Source organism: Trifolium pratense, linkage group LG3, assembly GCF_020283565.1.
Source record: "Trifolium pratense cultivar HEN17-A07 linkage group LG3, ARS_RC_1.1, whole genome shotgun sequence".
NCBI lineage: Eukaryota > Viridiplantae > Streptophyta > Magnoliopsida > Fabales > Fabaceae > Trifolium > Trifolium pratense.
Window position 1 is genome coordinate 48,081,616 of NC_060061.1, and position 25,801 is coordinate 48,107,416.

Below are 25,801 nucleotides of genomic sequence, written 5' to 3' on the forward strand. Positions count from 1 at the left end.
AAAACCTAAAAATCATAGATTTTACGTTTAGGTAAGCTTTTCGAGTTAAATTGCTGGGAGAATTGTTTTTGGGTAAACTCATAGTCTGGAACGATTTTAGATTATTTAAATCGTTCCAAAATCACTAAAATTGTCGGTTTTAACTCTTTAAGATATGTGGAAAAAAAAAACTCTAAATGATTTTGCTTTTTTGTTTTTATTATAATGTTTTGGATGTTACTTGGTGATTGGTGGGTTGTTTAAAATATTGCATTTTATTACGGTGATCTAGTATATTTTATCTTTTAAATTAAGTTGAAACCTTAAATTATTGATGAATATATATATCCTATTCTAAGTATATTAAAACAAATTAAAATCGATGTATCTAGTTTAATGTTGGTGAAATATATGCATTACATAAAAACACTTTTCTTCCTCCAATGAAATATGAATGACACCTCTCACTCTGCTTCATAACCAACGTATGGATGTAACTGAAACCCTACTCTTCAAAACGATCAACTGCCCAAACAATGTTTTTCCAATTTTCCTTATTTCTATTGTATACCGGGATTATGTTCATCCATGTCACTTGGCTAATTTACATATTTGATGCAAAAACGGATTGATGAACCCATAGTGCAAATACCGTTGAATTCCAAAATTTAAACATTATGATTATGATAGACCTATTTCTCCTTACATACTCTCAAATATATAATTAATAGATTCCCCTATTTAGTTTATAATTAACAATAATTTGCAATCGTCAAAAACAATAATTTACAAAATAAAAACAATTTATATTTGGCAAAATTAAAAACAACTTATATTTAAGAAACTTAAAAACAACCTATAATTATAAAAATTAAAGACATAGTTATCATAAAATATTCAAAAAACATCTAATTTGTCTACATACTTTAATTGTATGATTTTTTTTTTTTTTTTTTTTTCATTTTTTACACTATCAATTTTTGTGTGTGTATATGTCCAAAAAATTATTCAACAATTTATATCTTTACTTTTCAAAAAAAAAATATTCATCTTTATTCATCAACATATAATAAAAATGAATTATGTCAAAAAAAATATAATAATAAAAATGAATAAACTACTGCCGGCGACTGCCCCAATTCTATTAATCTAGATTGGACCATTTTTCCCTTGCTCCGATTTTAGGTGTATAGGATCGAATGTTATAGGTCTTTGTGAGCATAGTTTATACGGTAGAGATGTTGTATTTTATATGTAGGAGTTGAAGTTCGAATTCAAGAATTTTCACTTATTTATTTTAAGACAATGAATTTTTAGTTATTAGGTTACTTGACAGAAAAAAATATCGAACATTATATATATTATTAAATTATTTAATTAACTAGTGAGAATATAATGAAAGACAACAAAATGATGGTTCCTAGCCAGCATGATTTAAAAAAAGAATCAATGCACTCTGTTTTTTATTTTTCACGCTTGATGGTGAAAAATTGATAGTGATGGGGTGAAAACATCAAACATGCAGTGACTAGTGAGTGAAGCAGAGCATGCTCATTGTAGAGTACCGTACTGCTGTATTCATGTTCAACAAAAATTACAAGAATTAAAAAAAACAAGGTTAATATAAAAAAAAAAAGGATTAAAAGGTATCAACCTAAAATAAGACTTTTAAGCAAAATCAGGAGTAGTAATATCTAGATAATCAAAATAGCATGAAGAAAAGAGCACCTTATTTACTTCAAGAGTTTTGTCTAATGCTAAAAAGACATGTTTTAGACTTGAAAATTTCGGGTTAGAACCCCATTGGTGTCATTGGAGCGGGTTGAAGCCGTCCAAAACAATTTTCTGAGAGATTGCGCCATTATAAATAATTTACATCTATTATATGACCTCGATGTGCATTTTTTGAGCCATATAATTTCCATGTTTTGTTGAATGAAACAATTAATAGATATGATATATGCCAAATAGGTTTGTAAGAGGATCCGACTTCAAATATAGTAAAAAATGAGTAATATTAATCATTAAAAAAATTTAAATATATCATAACAAATTATGAATTTGTTTAAATAACTATAATTGATTCTTTTACTTTAAAATTAGAGTCACTTTTTTTTTTTCACAAAAGAATTATAGTCACTTTAAAAGATCTAAATCCGTCCGGTGTAAGAGAATTTATTTTGAAGAGGATTAATATTTGAACCAAATTGAAATCTCATGATGTAAATCTAGATAAAGAGTTCATTATTTATTTAAGATGTCGTGATTTATAATTGTGATAATTTACATGAATCATTTGGCTCTCACACTCAATTCCTTATAGGAAAATTCCCATCTATATAATTATTTCTTACAAGTTACTATTTTGTTAAATGCCCTAATGGTCTTGATCATCACCTAGCAACTTTTCCATAATTATGCATCTTTCTATGTTTTGGGAGTTTCTCCTCTCCACGTTGCTTCCTAGTAGTTTCTCCTCTAAGGATTAGGACACTCTCTTATATATGTTAAAAGAACTCTGTTGGTGAGAGATGAATAATTTAATACCTTAACTTCTTTTTTTGGTTAAAAAAGTTTTCAAAATAAAAAATCATCTAAGTGCACCATTTGTGGAGTGCTCTAATCACACTTGTTAAGATTTCTTTGTACTATTAGGGTGTGTTTGATTTGTTAAAGGGTAAGTACTGGACAGAACAGTACAAGACAGAACAGCACAACACATGACAGAACAGCACAGAACAAACTTTTGGGATATTGAACATTTTTTTGTCTTATACGATATTTTGTTAATAAAATGGTATTTTGACATTTTAGACAACTTGTACTGTGGACAAAAAGTTGTGCTGTGGTTTAGTGAGGTACAAAAAATTCTGTTTTTGTCCTGTCCATTGCTTCCCAGTTTGTCCAGTTCCTGAAACAGTTTTACAATCAAACACAGTACAACTACAGTTGTCCTGTCTAGTCCCTTATTTTTAGCGAATCAAACGGACCCTTAGTGTCTTAACTACGATTATCTCCAGTAAACTAAACATATAGAAAAAATAAACTCGTAAAAAAAAAAATATTGGTGGTTAATTTCATATTTTATATCTTTGCACATTCTACCACATGTACATTCATTCCCCACCCCTTACTTTAGTATAACTTAAAAAAAAATTGATGTGCACTAATACTCTTATTGAACTTTTACTTTTTCCCATGATTGATGCCTACAAATATCAATTAATGATTTAATCATACATCCCTTCATTCATCTGCATGAATGAAGATTCCAAATCTAAATCAATTTCCATGTTGGACCCTATAAATTCAGTTTATAAATCAAATAATTTTTTTTTTAAAAAAAAAAAAAGCAAAAACTAAAGGCAAAGTACAAAGGTGAAACACTTAAACTGGTCTCACAAATTGACACAAAGCAACATACATATATTAATTGTGTGATCAACTTGTCTGTGGTTATTATCCATTTTCTTTCCAAACACACTTTTGCTTTTTCTTTTCATAAAAGCTAAAGTTAACACCAAAGTTACATAACATTGGATGCTACATGTCTTTGTATCTTCAAGTGTATATTCACTATAAACCTAGTTCAAGTGTTTCATAACATGTTATTTTATTTTATCTTAACCTTATTATTACCTCAAAAAATGTCCACTCTTTTTTTCTTCCTTCTACTTGTTTCCTTCACTTCAATTTCTTCACTTCAACTTTCTTTGAAAAACCAAGCCTCAATCATAGTTTCTATGAAACATGGTTTTGTATTTGACAAAGCTTCAAACTCTTGTTTGAATAGTTGGAACATTTCTAACTACATGTCACTTTGTACTTGGTATGGAATTCAATGTGACCAAAAAAACATGTCTATAGTTTCACTTGACATTTCAAAGTTAAACATTTCAAGTTCATTTTCACCTCATATCACCAAACTTTATACACTTGTGAATGTTTCAATTCAAGAAAATAGCTTCTATGGTGAGTTTCCATCTGAAATTCATAAGCTACAAAGTTTGAAATACCTTAACATATCAAATAATATGTTTAGTGGAAACTTGAGTTGGGAATTCAACAATTTGAAAGAGCTTGAAGTGTTGGATATTTACAACAATGGTTTCAATGGTTCACTTCCAAAGAATGTTACTCAAATGTTGAAGCTTAAGCATTTGAATTTTGGAGGGAATTATTTTAATGGAAAAATTCCTACAAGTTATGGTGAAATGAAAGAGTTGAATTTTTTGTCTCTTGCTGGAAATGATTTGAGTGGTGAGATACCTAGTGAGCTTGGAAATTTGACTAGTTTGGAATATCTTTATTTAGGTTATTTCAATCAATTTGATGGTGGAATTCCAAATGAGTTTGGTAAGTTGATTAATTTGGTTCATTTAGATTTAGCAAGTTGTTTCTTGAAAGGTTCAATTCCAAATGAGTTAGGTCAACTTTACAAGTTAGATACACTTTTCTTGCAAAAAAATCAATTAACCGGTTCGATTCCACCTGAGTTAGGTAATTTGAGTAAATTAAATGCTCTTGATTTATCACTCAATAACCTAACAGGTGGAATCCCGAACGAATTCTCGAACCTTCAAGAACTTTCTCTTTTGAACCTTTTTATCAACAAGTTTCACGGCGAAATACCTGATTTTATTTCTGAGCTTCCTAAATTGCAAGTACTTAAGCTTTGGAGGAATAACTTCACCGGAGTTATTCCTCCAAAGCTAGGTCAGAATAAAAGATTAACCGAACTTGATTTGTCGACAAATAAACTCACTGGAATATTGCCAAAATCACTTTGTCTTGGTAAGAGATTAAAAATCTTGATCTTGCTTAACAACTTCTTGTTTGGTTCTTTGCCTAATGATCTTGGTCAATGCAAAACACTTCAAAGAGTTAGAATTGGTCAAAACTATTTCACAGGTTCAATTCCACATGGTTTTCTTTATTTACCAAATCTCTCTCTTTTGGAACTACAAAACAATTATCTCAATGGTGTGATTCCACAACAAAAAACCAAAAACTCAACAAAATCCAAATTAGAACAATGTAATCTATCAAACAATAGATTATCAGGTTCTTTACCAACTTCAATTGTAAATTTTCCAAATTTGCAAATTCTTCAGCTTAGTGGAAACAGATTCTCAGGTGAAATTCCATCAAATATAGGAAAACTAAAAAAAGTGCTTAAGTTAGATATAAGTAGTAACAAATTTTCAGGTACTATACCTATTGAGATAGGTAAATGTACCTTACTAACTTATTTAGATTTGAGCCAAAACAAATTATCAGGTCCTATTCCAATTCAACTTGCTCAAATTCATATACTAAACCATCTTAATGTCTCATGGAATCACTTAAACCAAAGTCTTCCTAAGGAGCTAAGTGTCTTAAAAGGCTTAACTTCAGCTGATTTCTCTCATAATAACTTCTCCGGTTCGATACCAGAAGGAGGACAATTCTCAACTTTTAAGTCAACTTGTTTTGAAGGTAATCCTCAACTATGTGGTTATGAGTCCAATCCATGCAAAATTTCATCGACGAATGAATTGGACTCGCAACAAAAAAACAGTTCACGAAATGGATTTCGTGGAAAGTTTAAGCTCGTTTTCGCGTTGGCCTTATTGTTATGTTCATTGGTTTTTGCTATTTTTGCTATCATGAAAAGTAGAAAATCGCGGAGGAGTAAGTCAAATTCATGGAAGTTAACAGCATTTCAGAAAATCGAATATGGAAGTGAAGAAATTGTTGGTTGCATAAAGGAAAGTAATGTGATAGGAAAAGGTGGAGCTGGTGTTGTGTACAAAGGAACAATGCCAAATGGAGATGAAATCGCGGTGAAGAAATTGTTAGGAATCAACAATGGTTCATCTTCTCATCAAGATAATGGTTTCTCAGCTGAGATTAAGACACTAGGTAGAATAAGACACCGATATATCGTTAGGTTGGTTGCGTTTTGTTCAAACAAAGAAACAAATTTGCTTGTGTATGATTATATGGAAAATGGTAGTCTTGGTGAAGTTTTGCATGGAAAAAGAGGTGAGTTTTTGAAATGGGATGTTAGGTTGAAAATTGGTGTTGAAGCTGCTAAAGGACTTTGTTATTTGCATCATGATTGTTCACCTTTGATTATTCATAGAGATGTTAAGTCAAATAATATTTTGTTGAACTCTGAATTTGAGGCTCATGTTGCTGATTTTGGACTTGCTAAGTTTATGCAAGATAATGGAAATTCTGAATGCATGTCTTCTATTGCTGGTTCTTATGGATATATTGCTCCAGGTACATATAGTTCTAAATTTTTTCTCAAATATGTGCATCTCATTTTCTTAGTTTGAAATATGCTTAGGAAATTTTTATTGATGTTGCATAGAATCGCGATTATTTGTGTCTAATGAAACTTTAACTGCAATTGCGTTAAGCTGCATAGACATAAAAAATCTTGATGTCGCGGCCAAATAGGTTCGCAAAAGTTTCTATTTAAAACCTCAATGTGTACGTAGTGTACTTCGCAATTGGTTTGAAAGATGCTTGGCAAGGTTTTGAAACTAGGTGTGACATTGTGATCCTTGATATTGTGAATTGTGATTAATTGCGGTTGATGATGTGATCTCAATTGCAGTCGCGTCATAGTGTTTGATATCGAGAACTAAAGTTAATTGTGGTCGATTGTTTTAATCGCGTTTGCATTGTGTCCACATTGACGTGAAAGCCTTGATGTTATAGTCTAGATTGGTGTGTACATAAATTCTAAATTGTGGTCTGCAGCCACAATTGCAGTCACAATATAATGGTTTTAGAAGTATCTAAACAGTATCACAATTGCAATTGGTGCTTAGTACTTTAATGCTTCAAGTTTTTTTTTTTACTATATATTTAAATCTTCTGCATTAATCTAATTTAGACATTTAGTCAGCACCATTAACTTGAAGTTCATGAAACATCATCATCTATAGCTCCCCTAGAAAAATCATAAAATTAGATTATTTGATATTACTGATTTGACAATTGAGAAGAGTAAAAATACTAACATTATACTACTGTACAAAAAGCAAAGATGAATTCAGGGTCGTTTTCTTTTCAAACTCAATACTCAAAATCAAATATTCCTAACAGAAAAAAAAGTACTACTACTAGTTACTACCATAGGATAAATACAATACAAGCATACTTTTCATGTATTTTTTTAGTTAAAAAAAAAAAAAACTTTTTCTCACATTCACCATTCTTTTTGTGGGACCAACTTGTCAGGCACCAAGTACATGGATTCCTAAACTGAGCAAATAAAGATTCCACTAACTAATAGAAAGGAAATTCCATTTACTTTTTCCTCACGCTAACTGAAAATTTTGTGCTTTTGCTTGCATGCCTTCAAAGTTGAATTGAAACTACAATACAAGATCAAATCACACATACACCCATCCTTTTTTTGACCAGCATATTTTTTCATTAAAGTTTTATATTAGGATCTATATTCACTTTCTCAAAACCCCAAAAGAAGAAAAAACAACAAAGAATTTATAGGAATATTGGAATGAAGCTTTTTTTTTAATCCTTTTATTCATCTATAAAATATAATATATGTTTCGATGAACTTAGCTCAATTGGTAGGGCATCACATTTTATATGCAGGAGATGAAGTTCGAATTTCGTCTTAGAAATGAGTATTGGGCCTAACTCATGTATATAAACACTTAGACAGGTCATCTCTCAACTGATGTGAGATTCTTAACACTGTAAGGTGAGGATTGCCTTAACACACCCCCTCACGCCCAACACTATTGAGCTTGGTGCGTGGATATAAACGGTGGGTGGCCTGATAGCGGAAACCTGATAACAGGTGGCCCAACGGATCGTGGATAAGTTCTAATACCATCTTAGAAATGAGTATTGGGCCTAACTCATCCTTACAAAATCGGCTTGTAAGGTGAGGATTGCCTTTAGTATATAAACACTTAGTCAGGTCATCTCTCAACCGATGTGGGACTCTTAACATTCCGAACACTCAACTTATTTACCTTTAAAATGTGAAATTCTAGTCACTACTCTAAGCTACCTGACAAAAAAATATACAATATTATTGGCCCAATCTTTAATACAGATTTGAGATCTGCATTAACAAATACACGCATTTAGACGTATCAAGTTATTGCGGTCATTGATTTGAGATTAGTCAAATCACATTACACATTCATTAAATCATCTTTAAGTAATCTACAATATTAATTTGAGATCGGACGGCTAAGATTAATTAATGTGTCGCACATTAATTTAATGTATGTATAACACAAACCCCTTTAATACACTTTTTTCTTTTTATGTACTTTATCATGTGTACTCTTTTTCATGTGTTTGATATCAAGAAGTTGTAAAAAATAGAATTTTATACATATTTTAAACTGATTATAATTAATTTATGTTTGCAGAATATGCATACACATTGAAAGTTGATGAAAAAAGTGATGTATATAGTTTTGGAGTGGTGTTACTAGAGCTCATAACAGGAAAAAGGCCAGTTGGGGATTTTGAGGAAGAAGGATTAGACATTGTTCAATGGACAAAAATGAAAACCAATTGGAACAAAGATATGGTGATTAAGATCCTTGATGAGAGACTACCTCAAATTCCTTTAGATGAAGCAAAACAAGTGTTTTTTGTGGCAATGTTATGTGTTCATGAACATAGTGTTGAGAGACCAACAATGAGGGAAGTGGTTGAAATGCTTGCACAAGCAAAGTAACAAAACATATTTTAAATGTAGTATTTTTTGTGTGTGTAAATCGAATTTCCTCTGAGCTTAATTGTAGAGATTAATCAATTGAGTTGGGTAGTACTGGTTCAAATGGAGTGATCTAGAAAAGAAAGAGAAAGACTTGTTAAAAAAGAAGGGTTGAAGTCTATATATTATATACTATATATACATAGCTTTGTGTTTATGTTTTGAAGTATTAATATTTCCAAATTAATTTGTCATGAATTTTGAAGTTTTTTTTTGGTGTGTGGCACTTTCATTTTATTAGTACCCAATTTTGTAGTACGAGAAAAAGGTTTTGCATGTTTTAGGGACACTTGTCATGTATAATTAAATGTTAATTTGGGAATAAAAAATTGAAATATCTATTACCAATTACAAGGCTTAAGCCGAATGCCGAGTTAGGCTCTGTTTGGTAACACAAATAAGCTAGCTTATAGCTTATTATATGAGCTTATAAGCTTGTTTCAAAAAATTAGAGGTGTTTGGTAACAAGCTTTTTGTACTAGCTTATAGCTTTTTTTCAGATGCTATTTCAAGTAGCATTTGAGCTTATAGCTTATAGCTTTTTACACTTTATTCCATTTTTACCCTTTAATTTAATAACTACCCACTCTAAAAAATAAACTACCCACTATCAATTATGTAATTTTATATTTAATAACCACTTTAAAAGCTAATTTTACCAAACACTTTAATTTCAATAAGCTAGCTTTTCAGCTATCAGCTATAAGCTAGCTTTTCAGCTATCAGCTAGCTTATCAGCTATCAGCTAGCTTATAGCTTATTTTTACCAAACAGACCCTTAATCGGTTTTGGGTTGAATATCGATTTTTTTTAAAAAAGTAAAATAAAAAGGTTTAATTGTAGTTTTGGTCTCTTATTTTTATTATTTTGCATATTTGGTCTCCCTATTTTAAAATATGACAGTTTTAGACCTTCTATTATAATTTTTAGGCTTAAATGCACTTTTGATCCCCCTATTTTCAAAAAAATGAAGTTTTGGTCCCCCTATTTTAAAAACCAACTTTTTAGTCCCCCAATTTTAATTTTTTTTGAGTTTTGATCCCCCATTCCATTTTAAGGCTAATTTTGTTGATGTGACATTGTCACTAATGCATATCAGCGTCCACGTGGACAAATTTAATATCCATATCATTATTTATTTTTAATTCAATAAAATTTATTTTATAAAATAATTTAATTAAACCTAAGAAAGTTCATTAAAATAAAAAATTCACAACCTCTAATTTATTAAACCTAAGAAAAAACAAACAATCACAACATGGACATGATCCTCTTTGATTCATATCAAACAATTGCATATTGAAAGCAAGTTTTGTGTTTCAAGAACCTTCAACTTTCATCATCATCCAACTTTATATAAAACCAATCTAGAATTAAACTTCAAACTTAAAACAATTTTTGGGTTTTCATTCAAACTCATCCAAAGTCATAGATAGTTTAAAGAGTATGAGTAATTTCTATTGAAACACAAAATCATCTCTAATTTCTTTTCGTTTTTAAAAATCCAAAAATTGTTGAGTTTGAACGAAAACCATAGGATTAGTGAAATCCATAAGGAAGGATTCTCTCCGACGGTGAATAAAATTCTAGTAGTTGAAGGTTTGATAATTAGGATTTCAAATTTCATATTTTATTATAAGATTTAACAATTATTATTTCAGTTGAATATATAATTCTAACAATTAAAATATTTTATAAATAAAGTTTTATTGAATTTAAAAATATATAATAATGACATGGATATTAAATTTGTCCACATGAATGTTGCCACATCATTAGTTACAAGGCCACATCAATAAAATTAACCCCAAAATAGGATGGGGGATCAAAACTCAAAAAAAATGAAAATAGGGGGACTAAAAAGTTGGTTTTTAAAATAGGGGGACCAAAACTTCATTTTTTTGAAAATAGGGGGACCAAAAGTGCATTTAAGCCTAATTTTTAATTATAAATTGACGATGTGATACGTTTTAAACGATCTAACATATAATCTGATGATGAAAAAATAACATCGATGAAATTGTAAGAAAAATCATTTATAAAGTTTATTTAAAACGTGTTGTATCATTATATTTTAGACAAAATGTGTTGGAGCTTTGAGGACCAAAACTGTCAAACAGCACATTTTGTCGCCTAACTTTCATAAACTTGCGATTTTGATCCCTTAACTTTCAAAATAACACTTTTGATCTCCTAATTATCACAAACTTGCAATTTTGTCTCCCTCACCTTAATTAGCCCATTTTGCAAAATGATGACCTTCATTGATTTTGACAAAATCAACATACACGTTGCAAGTAACTCACATAAAACATCAGTATGTCTTGCCACGTAGACAATGGCTCACATGATACACCAACTCAGCTTGCCACATATGCTGACATGTCATATAAGCTATTATACATAATGACGTTTTATGTGAGTCAATTGACACGTTTGTTTATTGACTTAGTCAACGGCTAAAATAACAAGTTTGTAAAAGTTACATAGCGGATAATTTTTGTTTTTTTTTTTTTTTTTATGTTTTTGACTATATATATATATATATAGTAATTATTTTTGTGTTTTTTTTTCTTAACTATAAATATATTTCACGAGGCAAACGGAAAAGTTTTTTCTCTTTCTCTATTCATCTTCAGCACACAGCACCACCATCATCGATTCACCCAAATCGCATCCTCCTTCCACTCAAAATCCAACGTCACAATCTCACCGTCGTAACCGTCCAAACTCCGTCACAATCTCCACCACACTAACATTCAAAATCTCGCTCGCAAGTAGCTTCTTTACGAATTCCAAACATTCGCGCCTTTTCATTTCACCACTATTCGCTCGCCGGCGATTCGGTTTCTCACGATTTCTCGCCGGAGAAACTTTGTACGATCGTCAAATTTCTCTTCTCCATTTCACGAACATTTAACCGAATTGAACGTACACTCTGTGTGCTGGAAAGGTGAGCTTCTCACCTCTAGTGTTCTTCTCGTTGTTGACGTTGTTCGTTAGATTCAATCTTGGTGGCGCGGTTTAGTTTTGTGGATTTACGTCGCGGTTTGAAGTTTGTAGGGGTTTTAGTTGGAAAAGATTTGTTGCTTGTGAATTATACTTGTTGATCCATTGGTTTCACTGTTTTGATTTAGCTTTGATATTGTTTTTGCGTGTTGAACTTGTTTCAGACTAAGTGATGTTAAATTCATGTATTTTTTTGGTGGAATTTAGTTTTGACCGTTGTGGCACTCGTTTGAACTAGTGCATTTTCCCTCCTTCAGCAATGGGATTAAATTTAATTGCATATACTAATCAAATTTGAAGGCAAATTCAGTATTTTACTAATCACTTGGTTTGATAGAAAATGTTTGAAATGACCTTGTCAGTGGATTTTTTTAATCATGTGTCAATCATTATCCAGTGGTTTGGGAAGGGATTTAGGGTCCGTTTGGCCCAGCTTTTTTTAGAGCTTATGTAAACAGCTTATGCAATATAAATTAGGTTTTATGCTATTTTATAAGTTCACACTAGTGAAAATTGTAATTTTATAAGCTATTTTATCACAAACTATCTTGACAAACTTATAATAATATATAAAATTTGCATAAACTGTTTGTGTAAGCTCTAAAAAAAGCTGGGCCAAACGAGCCCTTATACTCACTGATGCCACTGGTTGGTTCTGAGGCTCGGATTTTTTTTAGTAATAGCTGAGTAAGCTAGCATGTTTGGTTTGCAGTTGTTACAAAGGAGCTATGTAATAGCTTGTCCAAAAAAAGCTTAGTAAGCTAATATATGTCGGTTTGTCAAAAAAAGAAGAAGCTAATATATGTTGGGACAAATGTATGCAACTGCAAACCGTACATACACGAAGTGTATCTGTCACCATGCTTATCTTGCACCTTATTTTTATGAGTGCAAACTAACCCATGCTTGGCACTATGGGTTTTTTCTGTTTTCTAATTTAACTTGCTTCACTTTTGTTATTGCATTATCATAGTGTTGCTAATTGCTTGTGCTTGGTTCAAGGTCTTACTGATCATCGATCACTCTCGTGATCAGACGCTGTGATGAAGATATCTGAATGAGCAGGTGACATATACTGGGTTTTTGGCTATATTCAATAGCTCTTATAGCGAGGATATTAAATGAAGTAAATGAAAGTATAAGGTAGTCCTACATGACAGGATGGTGTTCTTTAAGAACTTTTCATATGATGCACTTTCACATGGGGTCTTGGAAGATAAAGGTCAGGGACAAAATGCTGATAGAGTTCGTAGATCAGTACAGTTAGTGAATGCGCCGATAAAGAAGTTGATATGAACATGGAGGCACAATATGAGAGTGATGCTGAACCAGATGATGCCGATAAAGCAAAATGTGGCAACTGCTGATAATCGGGTTGGTACAAGTGAATTAAATGTAGAGACTATGAGCAGGAAACCATCTATAAATGGAAGGTGGGGTTCTTCATTTTGGAAAGAATGCTAGCCTATGTGTGCTCAGAATGGTTCCACGTGCTGCAAGAAATATCAAAAGCTATGCTGAGGCTGATCAATCTGAAAGAATTAATAAAAGAAAAAAAAGAAGGAAAGTGAACCACCTGAACGGATTCCAAAACGACGGAAAGCAGATTATGCAGCTCATGTAACATTAATGATTGATGGAGCATCTGCCCAAGTGAGAAGCTGGTCATATGGGAATTTGTCTAAACGAGATGCGCTGTGGTTTTCTTGTTCAGTAAGATTTTATTACTGTTGGCAATATTCATTGTTATCTCCCTATATGAAAATTTATTACTTCTGGTAGTAATGTTTTGAGACCTGGTAATTTTTTGTTTTTTATTTTTGAGACCTGGTAATTTTGTGTTTTTTGATTTTTATCATTCCCACCGAGTTGATGCCATTTTTTCTTCAAAAGCCCAGAAAAGGGGCTAACTAGGTGCTTCATAATAATCTGGTAACACTTTGCAAGTTTGTATGCCTGAGGGAGCAATTTATAGTTGAGCTGAATAGAAATGAAATACTGGGTCTTCTAGTGTACACTTAATTTTAGGCTTAAACTTAGACCAGTGAACTTACTGGAAATTGAAATCCGGAAAGTTTGTTTGGTTCCTGTTGAAATTATATGGCAATGGCATGGATTGGATAAGGAAGGAGGGAAAGATTATAGTTAGAGAGAAGTAACACTGAATAGACTCGCATTGATAAAAATGAATTCAACTTGTTACAACCCAGTCAAGCTAAACCTGTTTTTGGACACCTGTTGACCTTCCAGCTAATGTAATATAACTAAATGAAGACAGAACGTGGAGGTTCTAGAATACAAAACATTACGCAATACATTACAATTTTTTTCCTGTGTTTATAAGTAACATTTTCATATAAGTAACATTTTCATAATAAACTCTTTCAAGCTTGCAGATACATGCACCTCTCATATGGACGTGTGTGTATACACATTGCTCAAGCTAATGTTGATTATGAATCAAGCAAGCTCAAATTATTGTCATGCATGTCTCCTTCCTTGTACCTTTTTCTTAATAATTGATTTTTGTGCCAGCCTTTGAATTAAAAAATATATTTTTGACATCTATTTAATAAATCCTTGTATGGTTCATTTTTCCTATTTTCCTAATTTGTATATCTTTTGTCCTATGCTTATTCTCAACTAAATCACCAGGTGATGAAATTTAGGAATGAGAGCCAAATCAATTTGGTTGTTGCTGAAGTTGGTGGTGCAGTAGAAGCAGCTCCGTTCAAAGCACAAGCAGAACTCTTCAATGCTTTGATTGATGGCTGTAAAGAAGCAGCGGAAATTGGAAGTCTGCATCTGAAGGTTTCAATAACATAAATCTTGTGTGGAGTTGATACTTAAATAGTTGTATTCTCATTATGTGCTAAGATGCTTAATGAAATGTTGCACCCAGGGGCCTTTGTTGGATTTCCATGTGAAGGCAAATGAGTTACTTATCCGTGTTCAAGAACTTCAACTGCTAGCAAAGTGCATTAGTCGGTATGAAGATCCTATTGCACAATTCCGTGTTTTAACATTTCTCAAACCTTCAAACTGGTCAAAAGGTTGTGGATGGAATCAAAGTAGGTGCTATCCTCTAAGTCATTTGTGTATTCATTCAGAAGTGTGGGTTGATTTCTACCTTTTCTAATTCTATTTCACTTTGCTAATAGTTGATGATGCAAGATTGCTTCTTGGAGTACATTATCATGGATTTGGTAAATGGGAAATTATAAGGTTGGATGAAAGGCTTGGTCTAATGAAAAAAATTGCACCAGTGGAACTTCAGCATCATGAAACTTTCTTACCACGAGTATGTGGGCACTTCAATCATATTCTTATTTTTGTTATATTTTCTGGATATGCCACTTACACATCAATAATGAGTGTCTTCAAGTCCTTTACTGTCTTTTTCTTTACATGCTTCCATTCCCTCTACACTTCAAATTTCATTTTCATGATTTGTTTTGGTACATGTATTTCCCTCATTTATATGATTTTGATATTATTCAATAACGTTCTCTTGTATTGTAAATTTCACTTTTTAGAAGATAATGCCACACATTGTGTGCACAATTGATGATTCAAAGCAGCTGCATTGAGGGTGGTTTTTGTTTTCCTCTGTTCGGTTAAAGGCTTCATGGAGAGAAAATCTCCGGATGCTCTAATTTTACTTAGACTCACATCCTTATAATATCCAATTTTTTCAGCAATATGTTAAGTATACATGAAAAGCAGATCATGAAATATGAGGGTACCTTGGATTGAATTCTAGGTCACTTGTTCGAACAGTATGATACAACATGATAAACCAAACCTTTTAAAAGCTTTAGCTGTTAGGTGAAGACGAGTAGATTTATATTACATGTCAAACAATATGGAAGCATATTAGTTGAGAGGTTGGAGAGGTGTTAATCTAAGCCATAAAACGACTCATGGATGATCAAGTCTAGATCTAAATAAAACTGTTTTTGATCATCCATGTTTGGCTATATGGTCAAAGATTGAGTGATCAACTTCTCTCACATCTCATGCTCACAGGAATGGCTATATGGTCAAACTTTTTTTTTTGTTTTGAAGTGAGTTACATTTATGTTACTTATAACTTGTGTTGGTTCATTTTTCATATTATCCATGAATTGCTAATTCCTCATGTAATTCATTTTTCATATTATCCAAGATAGTATGTGCTTTATTCTCATTCTGAACTTCTAGTTTGTGTGACCTAATTTTTTTGGAGAAGAGTCTGCTTCGTGCATGCCTGGGTCCATTTATTTTCTAGAACACCAGTGGTTTCCTATGTATTTTGAGGACTGGTATTGTCTTCATTTTAAGATTAATGCAAGATTGATTTTTTCCTGATTGGTTTACAGGAATGACTACGAGATTGTGGAAGTATGTTTCTACCTTTTCCCATCTTTCAGGAGAGGCTTCACCAAATTTATTGAAAACTTAAACTGGAGCAAAATGCTGAAGGTGTTGGCCCCTCTCTTTCCAATGGGTATGTGTCTGGTCCATTTAGTAGAAATGGAAACCCTAATCATTCTTATTCATTCCCTCGCCATATTGAGAGGCAAAGGGGATTCCAAAATGTGACTACTGCCTATCAAAAGCCCGGACAAGTTAGTGATACAGGCATGTCTGAGGCATGGAAATGAAGAAGAGCAGAAAATAATGGTCATTTCCAAAGTCAGCCACCACCTCGAAGAATCACGAGTAATGGAATTCAACCGCTGGATCCTAACTCGATGGGGATCCTTGGGGCAGGACCATCTGGTAAATGTTTAGCTGGTGAGAAACCATTTAAAACTCAACCTGGTGGGGTTCCTTCAAGGCAAGAGTTTTCTTCAGGAATCGAGTAGTTTAGTCATGTGAGATCAGAACACCTGATTCCTGGAGTGTTGGTTGTTGGCTTTCACTCTGCACTTAGCTTCAGAAATCGTAAATACTCTGGAATTTTTCTCTCCCACCAATGGGAATTAAGATATTGTAGATACCTTTTTGGTTTCCTTGGTGATCCGAGAAATATCCTACACATGGATTTGCATCCGTGAACAAAGTGGCTGACGCCATTGATGATATGGCGTTTGCAATGCAAGGTGAACGTAGTCTTGCCCATTTTTCTTCCCCTTTACCTTTTGATTTTTACAGTCCTTGAAGATGAGCCAAAGGGTTACATCTATAGTGAAAATCTTGAATAGAAACACATTTTACCTTACTAGTAGAGATACCTAAGAAAGTGTACATTCCAAGTTACCCCATTTTATTGGACTTAATTGTTCGCACCATACAAATTATGTTGGCTGATATGCACAGAAATTTATTTGTACTAATTTCAATTTTAGCTATAACATGTTGAAATTTTGTGTAGCTCTTTGAAGTAAATTTCATCAGCAAATGATAGTAATTCTCAGCTTCTGGCTCGGTTTCGGTTTCCAGCATGCTTACTCATTTAAGGTCATACATGGTGGTTAGTATTTCATATTGTTGCTTATGTTATTATTTTATTTAACATTTAGACTACAATAATGAATATCTTTTCTACTAATCATCATTTGCTTTTCATTTACTTTGGTAGATCACTTCATCTATCATCTATTTTTCTCTTGTTGATTCACCATGGCTCTCCATTTTCCCAATGGGAACAAGCCAAAGTGCTAATTAGTCCAAGTAACTACCCACCTCCAACCCAGTAGAAGCCAACCACTCATTTGTGTAGTAAACATCATCTTATTTGCGATTAGTACAGAAAATGACTCCAAACTCCCATTAATATCAGCTCATGAACATCTATGCTACGGTATGTAGTAGGAAAACTTCAGAATGACGCATAAAGTAACACTTATTCTTAAATTCAAATCGTTACATTCCATTTCCTTTCATAGTCGCCATTTGCAATACTTTCAATCATCTAATTTTTTTTTTTTTAATGTATGCATTTTAAAGTTAGTGCTGAGTAGTCGTCACATGTGAGGGTTAATTAAGTGGTGTTGCAATCACAAAATAAGCACGTCATCTTTGTTTAAAGTGGTGCGACTATGATTGAAGTTGAACAATGAGGAACGAAGGATTGGATTTGAAGACTAGACTAGATCTAGGTGGATGAATGAGATAGATATTTTACTATTTACAAGTTTGTTTCTATGTTTAGATTAAAGTGTCTCTAAATTGGCTCAAGTAAAATAGCTTAGTTGGTATTGCATATGTTTGAGTCTCGTGCATTCTATTTACTTATTCTATTTACTTTATATAAGAGTGAAATTCTAACCGTTCAATTGAAGTCGTTAATGAACTTGTCTTAGGACGAATTGTTTGAGAGAATTCAAGTTCAATTTCTGGTGGGAATAATATTTCGCGGTCGATTTCTGGATTACCGGACTTTTTTAGGAACAAGAGGGTTAACAAAAAAAGTAATGGTGAAGTATAGATTTGTGTATGATGCACTATTATTTTACTTGTACATAATAATTTTTTATGGATACACTTGCATAAAAAAAAAGAAAAAAAAAAGAAACAAAATGACAAAAAAAAGAGAGGACTACATCCTTATAAAAAGATATCCCAAAAGCAGTATATGATAAAATTAGTCTCATGAAAAACCACATGATTCTTGAAATAAATATACGATTAAGCACAATAGCACCCAGATAAAAGGATTTTTTTTTTTTGACTAAAGATAAAACGATATTGTTAGCGTTCATCTTTTTGCCCGTTTTTATAAAATTGATCATATTTTATTTTATATTTTTACATCAAAAGACAACGTAAGACCCTAATTAAGTGGTTTCTACCAAAACTTAGAAAATATTGATTTTGCTTCCTACAAAATTACATCACAAATAATTAACCCAATATTAAATATTTTTTTATCCAAAATCTTTGTCCGATCTCTGTCTCGGACATATAGTAGTGTTAAAACTTTTAGCGAGAGTTTGCCGCTCATTTAAGTTCTACAAAATTCGAGAGATTAGTCTCTATAATTTCGTCAGAGGATGATTTACACCAAAAAAAAAATAATTTTCCATCCACACACACGTGTATTTATGCCAATCACCTACATGTTATCATGTTGTACTAAAAGATATGGGAATGGGAGGAAAGAAACAAAAGATGAATACATCATAAACACTCAGCACTGTTATTATTGCTAACAAAGAACACACGCAAGCAAAACTACAAAATAGGGGCATATGGCCAAATAATGAAAAGGATTCCAAATAAAATAGATTGGATTTAGCCTCATATCCCACAAGTGAGGTGTGGTTGACATTATATTATCTCTTTATCTCTCATATTGCTTTCTCAGCCTCAAACTCTAATGTTCCTTAAAATTTCTATTATGGCTGTAAAATATCCTTCCATTATTCACTTATTTATATTTTTAATTTAAAAATATGCATTGAAACTATTAATGAACATGTATGTCCATTCAAGTCTAATATAATATACTTCCTCCGGTCCTTTTTATAAGAACACTTTGAGAAAAAATTTGGTCTTTTTTATAAGAAACTTTGACCAATTTTCAAATTTTTTAATTGTTCAATTTTACTTATGCCCTTATTTATTATGAGAGGGAATTTAAAAATAAGTAAGTTAGTTGAATAAAGAGTAATTAAATAAGGGTATACATGGGATAAATTTAAATTTATAAATGTATTAAATGAAAATAACTATGTTAAATGTGTTTCATTGGTCACACATGATTTTTTCAAAGTGTTCTTATAAAAAGATCGGAGGGAGTACTATTTTAAAAAGGAGTTTAATTTTTATTCATCTATTAGTTTGTTAATCTATTTAAAATTACATATTTAAATACATTCATAATATATGTTTCTACATAACTAACAAGTCATATCAAAATTATAAACATAAATCAAACATAGGCTTTAAAATTTTTGACATGTAAAACTTAAGTTTTATAAAACCCTGCTCGATTCGTCCATAAATTCTATCTTAACAGACAAAAAATACCGAAATTGTTAAACTGAACATCATGATTGTGGTTCTATCCCTGGTTTTTCCACTTATGTGTGTGAGTTTATAAAAACTTTGTCATTTCGTCTATTTACCGAAAAAAACCTAGCTCTATTCAACCTATTCCCGACCCAAGATATGATGTGGAAATTAGTAACAAATCCAAGCCAGAACTGAGGTATTCCCTCTTTATCCATTCACAACCTCAAGGTGCTCTCAGCTTCTCCCTCTTATCTACTTACTTGGACAAAACTTGGCCCCACCTTAGCATATATGAATATTTACATTTATTTATAAGTTTTTATATAATAAAGTTCTGCTAAGAGCAGAGCTCAGTGGCAGCATAGCTCTTCCTTCTGCCATATTTCACTGAAATTCTCTTAGGTACACTCACTTTCTCTCATTTTATACTTCATGTCATATTATATATCATACATGCAATATTTTTCCTTTGTATTCAATTTTTAGAGTCCAAGTTTGGTTCTTTCAATTTTATTCTTCTGTGTCTTCAAAAAAAAAAAAAAATTCTTCTATGTATATATTTTGGTATGCTGTAGTTTCTTTTTTATGAATGATATGCTACTCATGCTTTATGATATTATTGACTTTTCCTATAAAAGAGTTAGCTTTGGAAGATTGAGTATCAAGTGGAGATGGTTATAGTATGCATGAAATATGTCCTTTTGCATGTTTTACTCTTTTGATCTTATTCTCTCTGCCAATATCTTGAAATCATTCTTCTGGAGCAAAAATTACTTTTTATAACTTTCACTTTTGGTCATGCTAATGAATCAAAGCACTTAATATAAATGTTCTAATATGCTGTTTAAGTTTTTTACTACTTTTTTTCTTTATGTTATGCAAAGTAGTGAATTCATAATAAGTTCCAATTTTAGTATTTCTCATAAAGGATTTAACTTCTTCAAAGTGATTTTCTCAATTTCTAGAGTAAAATAAGTAATATTAACTGTTTCAATAAAGATTACTTATTTACAAAACAGTTAATATTACTTTAACTTGTTGACAAGGCAATCAGTAAAGTTAATGTTCAATGACAAAATCACAAGTTCAATAATTGAATTATACAGTTTCCACTTTAAACCCTTTTTCCTCACTTGTTAACACTTAGATTTAATACCATTTAAACTAAACTTTTCCATGTTATGCCTTAGTTACTTATAATTTTGTTTAGAAAGTAGTGTCCAAGTGAGTTGAAATTTCAATTTCATTATGTAGGTGATTCTTTGGTGGGAAAAAGCTAAAAATTGCTTGAATTCAAAAGGTTGAAATTTCAAGCAAGGAAAGATGGACTATGTCAATGCACCAGGAAGAAACCATCTCTTTGTTCCAGGGCCGGTTAACATACCTGACCAGGTCATCCGGGCTATGAGCCGAAACAACGAGGACTATCGTTCTCCTGCAATTCCAGCTCTGACAAAAACTCTACTTGAGGATGTCAAGAAGATTTTCAAGACTACTACTGGAACACCATTTCTCATCCCTACTACTGGTATTGTAATATACCTGAACAAACCAAATTATTCAATGTTTGTATGTGTATAATGACTTATTACTTAATGAGCTTATCTACTGACATAGGTACTTGTGAGACTGTTTGTGCGAGCTTATGAAAAACACTTATGACATATCAATAAGTTGCTTTCAACTTATTTTCATAAAAGCTTATATGATAAACACTTATGCATAATATGATAAACACTTATGCTATAAGAGCTTAATTAAGTTGTATATCCAAACAAAGAGGCCTATTTGGATTGACTTATTTAAGCTTATCTATTGACATAAGCACTTGTGAGACAGACTGTTTGTAAGAGCTTATATGAGAACAACTTATGACATGTCGATAAGCTGTTTTCAACTTAGCATCATAAGCTTACCATGATAGCTTACGATAAAAACTTATAGCTTATATGAAAACAGGTTGAATTTATTTTATCTTTTGTTAGAGAAATAGCTTATACATAAACACTTAATCATCAAGATGATGCTCACTTGAATAGAATAGTTACCTTATTTGCATTCATGACTTAGAAGCATCTAACTATATGCTTAACCATGGCTTTTGCATTTGGTTCAGGTACTGGTGCTTGGGAGAGTGCACTGACAAACACATTGTCGCCTGGAGATCGTATTGTATCTTTCGTGATCGGCCAATTCAGTTTGCTTTGGATTGATCAGCAGCAACGCCTTAAATTTAATGTTGATGTTGTGGAAAGTGAATGGGGCCGTGGTGCTGATCTCGACGTTCTGGAATCAAAACTTGCTTCAGACTCTGCACACACTATAAAGGCTATTTGCATTGTTCACAATGAGACAGCAACTGGCGTCACCAATAACTTGGCCAAAGTTAGACAAATTCTTGGTAAGCAAGAAAAATCCTTACACTCATGGATCCTACAGAACTTGCATAACCACAAAATTTGTTATTCTTTGATGAAAAAATGTATAAAATGATTTTGCAGTCACCAAACCTTTGGATTTTCGATGTTCTTGTTTTTTCTTTACTTATATTGTCTTTATGAAATGGCACTCACATTGTAGTTTGGACACTCAGATGCATACCAGCATCCAGCCCTCCTCCTTGTCGATGGAGTGTCGTCCATCTGTGCTCTTGATTTCCGTATGGACGAATGGGGAGTAGATGTGGCCATAACTGGTTCTCAGAAAGCCCTTTCCCTTCCTACTGGGATAGGATTTGTGGTTGCAAGTCCTAAAGCTATTGAAGCTTCAAAATCTGCTAAATCACTTAGAGTTTTCTTTGATTGGAGTGACTACCTGAAATTCTACAAAATGGGAACTTATTGGCCTTACACTCCTTCCATTCAGCTTCTCTATGGTCTTAGAGCAGCTCTTGATCTGATTTTCGAGGAAGGACTAGAAAATATTATCGAAAGACATGCTCGTTTAGGTAAAGCAACCAGGTAAGACATAATTTTCTTGTCAAGCACTTCAACAAGAAAATGCTAATTTTTTACAAGAGAGCAAAATCAGTTTTGTCAAATAGCTCCTATCACGTAGGAGAATTTGAACAAATTACTATTGTTTTGCAATACGATATTTTACAAAGTGTTGTCAAATAAAGGTTATAAGATAGCAAAATTTGAACAAAATGTTATTTTCATGATATGCGATTGACAATATGCTAAATACAGACTTGCTGTGGAGGCATGGGGCTTGAAGAACTGCACTCAAGAGGAAGAGTGGTTCAGTGACACTGTGACAGCTGTTGTTGTTCCTCCTTACATTGACGGTGCTGAAATCGTTAGAAGGGGGTGGAAGAGATACAATTTGAGCTTAGGTTTGGGACTAAACAAAGTTGCTGGAAAGGTTTTCAGAATTGGTCATCTTGGCAACTTGAATGAGGTAATGTTGATTTCCCAGAGTTTATGTGTCAGTGCCAGTATGTGTTTGGTGTTTGTGTAGGTGTTTCATAGCTGATTAGCATATTCATGGATAATATAATAGTGCGACAAAACACATTGTCCGGTGCTGAATAGCACGATACTTTAAATTGCTGGCGTATTTTCTTAAATCATTACCGGTGTCTACATATGACATATCAGTGTTGTATCTGGTGTCTGTGTCTGTGTTTCATAGGTTTGATGAGCATATCATCAAGGTCCCGTTCTTTCAAGTATGCTAGATAATGTTTATTCTGTTAGGTAATATCAAATTATTACAAAAGCATTACGCCATTGAAATTGTTAATTCTTTAAACATTTTTCAGTTGCAACTGTTGGGATGTCTTGCTGGTGTGGAGATGATACTCAAAGATGTGGGTTATCCAGTCAAGCTTGGAAGTGGAGTTGCTGCTGCCAGTGCATACTTACAGAACAATATTCCTCTTATCCCTTCAAGGATTTGAGTTACATGGTCATTCTTGTAATTACTCCCCTTTATGCTCTTTCAAGATATCTGTAAAATACATAATGTATTATTTATATTCCCTTTTGTACTCTTTTGAAGAAGAACATATTTGCTACTTTTAGTTTTAATAATGCATTGTTTCTTTCATTGTCATGTCATGTATATTAGAAGTTTTTGAATCTAATACCTTTATTTGAGACTTTATTGTGGACACCAAATTCTTCTTTAAGGCATTAGGCTAAGAGTTCATATTCTATAAGTAAAATACTAAACACTCCTCCTTGCACAAAAGTGTAGGGTTATATATTTGTGGATATTATTAGTTAATGATGCAGAGAGATTTGTGAATATTTTGTGTTTGCAATTGGTTATAGGTCTATTATTAATTTTCATGATTTGTCTTTTACAATTCCTTTTGATGCTAGGTGAGTTAGGTTTCAGAAGCTCGTCGAGGTTAGGGAAAGCCCCAAAGCTCAAAAAACTTACAATTTTGAAACATGAAAATTTAGTAGATTAATAAATTTTCTAGATAATATGCTTAAGCAGTTTTCATGGTTTGCATGAAACAGTAAACTAATGAAAGAAAAGGTCATTTCTCTGATCATTCTCAAATATGTTTAAATACGATTTTAGTCCCTACAATTATAGAAATTTTTGGTTTTAATCCTTGTAAATTTTTTGGTTTGGATTCAGTCGCTTTAAATTTTAAACTGTTGATTTTTAGTCCATAACGTTCAGCTTATTGGGCCACATGGCGTGATTATATTGGATCACATAGGATGTCAGAGGTTAAAAGCAACAATTTTTAAATTTGTAGGGACTAAACCAAAACAAAAAAAAAAATAGGGACTAAAACCAAATAACACTATAGTTTAGGTCAGGTTATTAGAGGCACATACATTCTTATCATTGAAAGCTGGATCTTATTATCCTTCTGAGTTTTCAACAGAACAAAAATCATATTCAGTGATTTTTGGTCCTGGACAAAACACTTGAAACCATCAAATGAGACTTTGCAACCTAAGACAATTCACAATTTGGATAATGATTTAAAGAGAATTAAATGACAAAATTAGCAGAATCAATGATAGTTCATGCATGTTTAGAACAAAATTACCTTTTCCTTGCTTCAATCCAGGTTTCTTGAATTATACTTATACAACAATAATGAATGCTTTGGATTCATCACTAGTGGTAAAATTACCTTGCCTCTAAAGTTGTACCACCATAGAGAAGATCTTGTTCATTGTCCATCAACATTGTCAAACCTTAGAAATTTCACAGGAAAACTACCAACCATATCGCCAATGGTTGGACGCGTGAATTTATCTCAGAACTCTTTCTCAGGATTAAGTCCACATAGTTGGCAAATTTGTCTGAGAACTCCTTCTTAGGATCAATTCCACTTAGTTGGCAAAACTTGGAACATTTGGAATAATATTAATGTGTGGAGAAATAAGCTATGTGGTAATTTTCTATTGTCAAAGATCTTAGTAGTCATAAACTAGGAGAAAAATGAATTTTCAGGAACTATACTGAACAAGATGCCAAAAAACTTAGAGGAGATGATATTGAGAGCTAACCATAGTTGAAGGCAACCTTTCACCTCAACTATTCAATCTCTTTTCTCTGTTTCACTTGGATCTTGCCCACAATAAGGACAAGAGTATGTATATAATGTCAATTCAAATAGGTGAGCAATTGATCTTTCAGCTAATAACTTGTCTGAAGAGTCGCGTGAGCTTAACACAGTTGACAGGGACATTGCATTATATATGCAGGGCCGGGGTTCGAACCCGGGTCATTCCACTTATCCACCTTAAGAGTGAAATTTCTAGCCACTAGACTACTTACAAAAAAAAACTTGTCCAAAGAAGTTCCACTTGAATTATTTCATCTTATTCAAGTTCAAACATTGAACTTATCTTATAAAAATTTGACCGGAACAATAACAAACATGATTGGGTGCATGATAAATCTGAAAAATTGGAAATTTTTTTACTCTCCCAGCATGCACCCTTGTCATATGACCTCTTAAGTTTTGGATTACATCACTTATGTCTTGTTGGTTTATGTCCTTATCATTCCTTCCCTCTTAGATAGAATTCGACCTCAAATTGAACTCTTCATCACCTACATCAAGCTTGGAGGGCCAAAATCAGCAATTGTGAGACATTGTGGGACCTAAACTGCATT

The 25,801-nt window shown here is 32.4% G+C and overlaps 3 protein-coding genes and 1 long non-coding RNA gene across 8 annotated transcripts; 3 read left to right on the forward strand and 1 right to left on the reverse strand.

Annotated features, from left to right (window-relative positions):
- Nucleotides 1-3,224: 3,224 nt before the first annotated feature.
- LOC123917297 (leucine-rich repeat receptor-like serine/threonine-protein kinase BAM3) lies at nt 3,225-8,944 on the forward strand. Its single transcript, XM_045968986.1, has 2 exons — nt 3,225-6,249; nt 8,394-8,944. Exons 1-2 carry the CDS (start codon nt 3,585-3,587, stop codon nt 8,705-8,707), a joined length of 2,979 nt encoding a protein of 992 aa, XP_045824942.1. The 5' UTR covers nt 3,225-3,584; the 3' UTR covers nt 8,708-8,944.
- Nucleotides 8,945-11,301: 2,357 nt separating this feature from the next.
- On the forward strand, nt 11,302-17,945 carry LOC123917298 (protein CHROMATIN REMODELING 5-like). Of its 5 annotated transcripts, XR_006812427.1 has the most exons (8): nt 11,345-11,699; nt 12,758-13,468; nt 14,411-14,566; nt 14,658-14,826; nt 14,917-15,056; nt 16,117-16,842; nt 17,115-17,213; nt 17,322-17,945. XR_006812427.1 is itself a non-coding variant. In XM_045968988.1 (6 exons), the coding sequence occupies exons 2-6, from the start codon at nt 13,385-13,387 to the stop codon at nt 16,120-16,122; spliced, it is 555 nt and encodes a 184-aa protein (XP_045824944.1). In that variant the 5' UTR covers nt 11,302-11,699; nt 12,791-13,384; the 3' UTR covers nt 16,123-17,945. The 5 variants fall into 5 exon arrangements, 2 of the variants coding, with proteins under 2 accessions (XP_045824944.1, XP_045824943.1); XR_006812428.1 differs by having other exon boundaries at nt 16,117-17,213; XR_006812426.1 differs by having other exon boundaries at nt 17,115-17,945.
- Nucleotides 17,946-19,587: 1,642 nt separating this feature from the next.
- On the forward strand, nt 19,588-23,758 carry LOC123917299 (serine--glyoxylate aminotransferase). The gene is made up of 6 exons (XM_045968989.1): nt 19,588-20,101; nt 20,954-21,227; nt 21,816-22,100; nt 22,293-22,659; nt 22,891-23,101; nt 23,466-23,758. Exons 2-6 carry the CDS (start codon nt 21,023-21,025, stop codon nt 23,601-23,603), a joined length of 1,206 nt encoding a protein of 401 aa, XP_045824945.1. The 5' UTR covers nt 19,588-20,101; nt 20,954-21,022; the 3' UTR covers nt 23,604-23,758.
- On the reverse strand, nt 22,293-25,245 carry LOC123917300. The gene is made up of 2 exons (XR_006812429.1): nt 24,723-25,245; nt 22,293-24,625 (listed from the first exon to the last, which is right to left on the reverse strand). It is a non-coding gene; the product is annotated as an uncharacterized LOC123917300 (long non-coding RNA).
- Nucleotides 25,246-25,801: the final 556 nt, after the last annotated feature.